The sequence below is a fragment of the Diplotaxodon limnothrissa genome, linkage group LG15 (genome assembly GCF_057381915.1).
Source record: "Diplotaxodon limnothrissa isolate DT_005_m linkage group LG15, D_limnothrissa_male_GT1.1, whole genome shotgun sequence".
Taxonomy (NCBI): domain Eukaryota; kingdom Metazoa; phylum Chordata; class Actinopteri; order Cichliformes; family Cichlidae; genus Diplotaxodon; species Diplotaxodon limnothrissa.
In genome coordinates this window covers 44,504,376-44,511,209 of record NC_140610.1, presented here as the reverse complement: position 1 = coordinate 44,511,209, position 6,834 = coordinate 44,504,376, and the positions used below count along the sequence as shown (strand labels likewise).

The following is a 6,834-nucleotide window of genomic DNA, read 5'->3' as shown; positions in this document are numbered from 1 at the left end:
GACAACGTCTCCCACCCCATGCAGCAGACTGTGACAGCACTGAGCAGCTCCTTTAGTGGGAGACTGCGGCACCCACGGTGTGGGACGGAGAGATTTCGCAGGTCTTTCCTCCCCACTGCTGTCAGACTCCACAACAAAGACTTTAACTGAACAAACACACACATCCACACATGTGCAATAACACTAAGTGCAATAATCTTTTCTGGCATCGTTGTATTTTTACTCAGTTGTATATAGCATTCGTATTCTATTTTTATCTTATTGTATATTTTTATTCTATTTTATTCTACTGTATATAGTATATTATTTTATTCTATTCTGTACAGCTGTGTACTGTATTTATTCTTATTGTATTCTAATTTTTGCGTCATAACTTTTGCACTGTCCACTTCCTGCTGTGACAAAACAAATTTCCCACGTGTGGGACTAATAAAGGTTATCTTATCTTATCTTATCTTATCTTATCTTAGGTAACTAGCGAAACTAGCGAGCTAACTTCCGCTAGCTTCCTGCTAACTTCTAACTCCGTTAAATGTAATAACTTTTGTTTTCATGGATGCCTGGAAGTTAAACTTTATAGTTACACCTGGTAAAGCAGCAATGCTGATCGTTTTATTAAAGATGAAAGAATTTAGACAGTTTTTAACTCTAAGTGATGCTGCAGTGTTGTTTGACCTGAAGCATACAGAGTTTAGGACCCAGATTACTCCCAGATTTAAGAGCATCTTAGTCCGACAAATATGACAATAACAACGGCCGCTTGCATGTTCTGCAAAAAAATGTGCTTTGTTGTGTATCTGACGGACAAACACCAAACCAGTTCCACATCACGGAAGTTGCACCATTTTTACAAACCAATTCTGGTTCATCTGTTTCACTCAACAATCGGCCATGTGCGTATGAAAACAAAGGCACTGCGCATGCGCGTTTTACTCCCATTCTATCGCGATATTTCATTTTCCTATCGTTGCCTAACATTATACCGGTATTACCGTGAACGGTATAATATGGCCCAGCCCTAGTCGAGGCGTGGGGGAGTTTTGGGTTTTTGTTACTTGCTGACTAAAATGCTGCTTGTGCTCAGATGCTCCTTAGGAGTCATAGTTTTTTATGCCTTTACATAGACTTGCACCTTTTTTCATCAAACGTGCAGGGAGATGCTCTTCTTTTATGCTGATAATTCAGACAGGTATGTCTTTGAAGCACGTTATCCTTCCAGGGGTAAGATTTCTGTGTAGATGGCCTTATTATCCATAATTTGCAGGTCATGCTACGGGTTTCTGAAATGTGTTTAGCAGTGACTTTCAAGGACCTCTCTCGAGAAACACCTAATTGACTGGATGAATTAAATCTCACATTTGAAAATATCAGTGAAATGTTTAGACGGTATTTGGTACCAGTCTCTCGAGTCGTGAAATGTCATTAGGCTTCATAATTATACATTTCACAGAGACAATGAAGTTCGCCACTTTTCCACACATAGTGTCTCGCTAAAGGAAACTACTTCAGAGCAAACAGCTGCAGACAACAAATGTCTGGCAGCAGAACTGAGAAAGTGTTTTTTGTTTTTTTGCAGATCATGACTCTGGAAGATGGTGTCTGAGATTTGAATTTGAAGTCTAAAGCTACAGGACCAACAGCAGATACAGAGGTGCCACACTGAGCTACAGCCAGGTATCGTCACAACTGACTGGTGTTTCTATTCTTTTTGGCTCAAAGTATGGCGGTAATTGCTTTTTTATAGTTGATTTGTTCTGATCCTGGGACTAAAACCTCAAAAATTTTAATTCCAGCAGCAATCTGATGATAATCTCTGCAATTAAACTCTTTTTGTGCACAAAATCCGGATAATTTCAAGAGAGTCAGATCGGATGGGCTTTCTCTCACCTAGTATTCAGCAGGAAACAGGGAGCTCCAGAGCTAGCAGGTTAAAGACTGACTGATTAGTGTGTCTACAGGGTGTGTATGGTTGTAATGGCTTCAGTAGTCCATATAAAGAGTTGTTCAGAGTGGTTTCCAAGTGGTGGTTTAAGTGGTTTTATATCAGCCACATGAGAACAAAGAACCTAAACCGAAATCTTAAGATAGAGTAATGCATTAAATACTTGCTGTAGTTGGTGATATCATTATTTGCAAACTTGTGCACTGGTGTGTTTGGGTTCTTCTGCAATCACAAGAAAAACTAAGCTGAACAACAGCTGAAACACAGGAAGGGGAGAAGAAATCAGGGCTGATTGAGTCTAAATGTTCAGCAGATGCTCACTCCGCTGCACTATTACATTTTCTTTCAGGAGGTTTGGTCTTTGTGGTAGTTAATATACCTTAATGTGTTTGCACAGACAGACCTATTAGGATTCTTGGGGTGCAGGCCAGGCTACAGTTTAGGCTGGGGTATAGAGTGAGCCCGTAGCCTTTATGGTGGGTTTAATGCAGAACTATAAATCACGCATTCAGCTGTTTTACTGCAGAACTGTCTATATAAATTAAATGTTACTTTGACATAGCCACATTAGCTTTTTGTTTGCACTATTTAGTCTAAACAGTATCTGTCGGAGCTTTTGGAAACTTGGCTTTCCCGCTTGTAATTAATGACTTTGATGCTGATGTGAATGATGCAAATGGGAATTAAAGTCCTCATGTCTCCAAGGACAGCTTAAAGCAGAGGTGGCACAGTGCCTCACGGAAATATGAACACAACTACTTCTGCCACTGCAGTTTCAGGAAGCTAACTCATTTTCCCTCTGCAGATGGAGGTGAATGCAGTTGAAAAACGCCATCGAACGCGATCCAAAGGAGTCAGAGGTATGTGTCTGTCCATCTGCCTGTCAGGTTTTACAATTTTTTTTTTTTTTTTTGCCAGAGTGGCTCAAGACCGCTGAATGAATCACCGTGTATTAGGAAAAAGCCAATTTAGACATCTAATATGTTAGCTGCTCCTGTCCCAAAACTTTTATTCACACAAATTTGAATGTAACAAATCTTTCAACATCTTTTCCTTGTGAAAAGTCTCCATGTCAAAGTGTCCCTGTGCAAGATATTGAACTCCAAATTGCCTGTGATGCATCCATTGCAGTGTGATTGTGTGCATGATAAAGGACATATAATAAAGAGATGTATGAATGAATGTGTGTGTGTGTGTAAGCGGGTCAATGTGGCTTGTACCTTAGAAAGATCTCTAAGGGCTCAGTTAAGGTAGAAAAGCACAATGATGCCTGAAAGCAGGACCCAACCTGTTAACCTGCACGCAGGATTAGGTTTATATATCATTTTTAGCGTGGGCTATTATTTCTCTTATAATCCTCGGTGACCTGTTGTATTATAAAAAGGAAAGTAAGTTTGTCTACAACAGTAAAATTAGAAGATACCTTTCTAGTGATGTCCAGTTAGTAAATGGGGAAATTTTAACATATTTTACAGGTTGTATTTCTGCCTCCACTTCATGCTAACTACAGTGGGATCATCTGAAGCACAATTACAGTGGATGTGTTTATTATTGTTAGCTCGTGACTGTTGAAAGCATTAACATTAATCTTTGTTGTTGTGTCCCTGTCTGCAGCCGCCGTGGAAGCAGTAACACAGGAGTTATTCAGGTAGGTAAACCTCTGCTGATCTCGTGCATCCATCACTGTACTGCTCTTTTTTTTCTTCTTTTTTTATTGCATTTTGGCTTTGTATTGAGGCAGCAGCTAGCATTCATCAAAGAAAATATTACTGAGAGACTTTTCCTGTATAATCAGTTATATGTCATTTCTATCCATCATCTTGCAGTTCTTATTCTCAGGCCCACCACGTCTGCTGCTGGGGTCCAGCCTGTGAAATACAGGAATCGGCCTGATGCAGTACATCAGATTTTTGAGCCTGAGCTGAGCTCGAAGGCGATAAATAAATACCGTCGGTCGCGTGTTAATTTGTCCAACGCTGTGTATTACACGAACAGCTAATTTAAATTAAATGCAGCCAGTAATTCATTAAATTTTGATGACTGACTAGAGAGAATCAGCAGCAGCTCCTGACAGTGACTGCTGAATACCACTGCTACCTGTGTGTGTGTGTGCATGTGTGTAAATGTGTGTGTGTGCGAGAAGGGCAGGTTTCTGCTTCACTTAATCTCATTTAGTAAAACTGACAAATATTGGTGTGTGCAGCAGATTATGGTCGAACCCAGTTTGATCCAGGTCAGCGCTTTACTGTAAACAACATGTCCTGCCTGTGCCGCGTGAGCCCGGAGCGAAGGAGCAGAAAACTCGGCGTGATTCACCCTGAATTTAAATCTGATGGGTGCTGGTGAGGGCCAGACACGGACAGGACAAAGTCAGCAGTAAATCGTGGAAATGATTCACAGAGTAAATACTGCAAAATATTATAAGAACATCATGACCAATCGCTTAAATGTGTTCGTCAGTTTTATTTTTTCATCACAGTCGTTGACTAATCTGACTAATCTTCGGGGATAAACATGTACAAATAAATTTGTCATTGCGGTGTGATGCGGCAGATTGGGGGGGGGGGGGGGGGGGGGGAGTGAAATGAAAATTCTACCATGACTTAATTTAAATTGCTAAATAAATACATCACATCTGTCAGCTCAGTGGGAATCAGAGCTGCAGCTAATGCTGCACCACAGCGATGAATTTTAACTTTAGCTGCAGTAATTTCTGGGATGACTAATGAGTATTTAGTATTTAGTATTTATTTATTTATTTATTGTCATTGTCAAGAACAATGAAATTGCGTTTGGGGCTTCCATACAACCCAAAAAAAAGAAGAAAATAATAAATACCCCTTAAAACCCAAGTGTACATATTTAACCCAGTGTGACTCCAATGCAATAAGACAATCCTTAGCAATAATGTTCGTAGAAATTCAGACAAAGACCTGAGAAACATGACAAAATACAACAATGCAACCCATTCAATATTATTGTACTGTGAGATATGATATCAGATATGATAGTTATCATACAGCTAATGGTGGACATTTACAGTTCCCTGCGGATGGTGTTTTGGTGGCCCCCTTGAACTCTCTTCTGGTGTAACCATTGGGCTGCAATTTCAGCTTGTACCCAGGAAATGTCAACATTTGATGAGCACACTGTGGGGACAAACTCTCGTCTAAATCCCGGTGTGCCTGATATGTTTCTGGCTGCAGAAAACAAAAGGAAGAAAGCAAAAATCATACCTGATTGTAATCTAGCTGTTATCCCCTTCAAGGTTGACTCCTTTTGCAGTCCATTTCTGAGCCAAGAACATGTGCTCCCACGATGTGATTTGGATTTCCTTTGGGGAAGAGGACAAAGGGTGCATCAAGTCACATGATCCTGACCTGATGTGTCAGATCAGTTTCTTATGCAAATTTATTAGCTTTGTTAGCTTTTTCTGCATTAACTCAGATCACGCTCCTATTCTAATCTCAGAATGATGAAGCTTAACTGAAGTTTAAATAGGCAATGTCACACCTCTTATTCCGGTGTTTTCAGCTGCATTGCCACACAGGTATAAAATCAAGAACCCAGCCACAGTCTGCCTTAAACAACTGGTGAAAGAATGTGTCGTTGTAGTCGAGCGTGGTGCTTTAACAGGACGCCACCTCGATGTTTCATGATCAACTGATTTTGATGTTATTAGCAAGTGGAAGTGCTGTGGCAACTCAGCTGCAAAGTGGCAGGATTGGGGAGTGCCAACCTGCACAGAATGCTCTGGTGACTGAACAACTGCAGAGCTCTGAACCTCCTCTGCCTTTAACATCAGCTCAAATACTGTGTGCCGGGAGCTCTGTGGACGAGCAGCTCCCTTGAGAAGAGCTGGCCAAACAGAAGAAGAATGAATTGGATTGAGGAGATGAGCTGACTGAACGGACAGGATACGTAAAGTACAACTACAAGATAAAGAAGAATAGTTTTTAAATATTAATCATGCATACTCCAAGAAAAGTATGGAGCTAGTATAATGGGTCCCCTTTATTTGATATTATAATGCATGACTGGATGTTTGGTGGAAAAAAAACAGATTGGGTGAACATTTTTCTGTTTGTGTGTCCACCTATCTGAGACATACTGATAGATGATAGGAGTGGGAATGGGATACTTCTTTCTTTATTAATGCAGCCCTGCTGTTGGTAATCAGTCGTTTTCAATCAACTTCAATCAGTGGATTTGAATAATTGCAAACAATAATCAGAGAAACAGAAGATCAGAGGGTGCAGATTTAAAGAAAGCCATTGTATTGCGTCACATGACTGTGTCTAAACTTTAACTCAGGGAGGGTTAGCACACAGCAAGCCATTCAATCTCACAATGAATCTAAAAATGCTCTTCAGATGAGAGCGACTTGAAACTCATTTCAATAGTACTGTATGTCACTGTGCTGACATCAGTAAGACTGATTATTACACTGTGACCGGGAGAATAATGCTGAAGTCAAAGGTATATTCAGCTGCTGTGGAAACAAGTGGAAATATCCCACCGCACAAGAGAAACAACATTTTGTAATTTCAAACTCGGGCTCGTTAAGGTTAAGGTCGCACTGATGCATTGTAAAAAAAAAAGTTTTACCGTGTATGTTTGGCTCTAACCACACACACACACACACACACACACACACACACACACACACACACACACACACACACACACACACACACACACACACACACACACACACACACAAAGCTGTGGTGGGATCAATAATGCAGTGCTATCAGTCTCAGCTCCCACACCGGTTGATGAGCTGCCTCACCTTGAACAAACCATCTCCTTCTCCTCCTCTCCTCTTTCTCCTGCCATTCCTCCTCCATTTGGCTGTTTTTTCCTTCTTCTTCACCTCTCCGTCACTCTCT

The 6,834-nt window shown here is 40.7% G+C and overlaps 1 protein-coding gene across 5 annotated transcripts in view; it reads left to right on the top strand.

Annotated features, from left to right (window-relative positions):
• Window positions 1–2,747: 2,747 nt before the first annotated feature.
• Window positions 2,748–6,834, top strand: part of LOC146618113 (myelin transcription factor 1-like protein) — a 70,603-nt gene continuing 66,516 nt past the window's right edge. For all 5 annotated transcript variants that reach the window (XM_085372000.1, XM_085371999.1, XM_085371996.1 and 2 more), the window contains exons 1-2: window positions 2,748–2,802; window positions 3,557–3,590. In XM_085372000.1, the coding sequence (XP_085228126.1) occupies window positions 2,748–2,802; window positions 3,557–3,590 (89 nt within the window). The remainder of the gene's footprint in view (window positions 2,803–3,556; window positions 3,591–6,834) is intronic.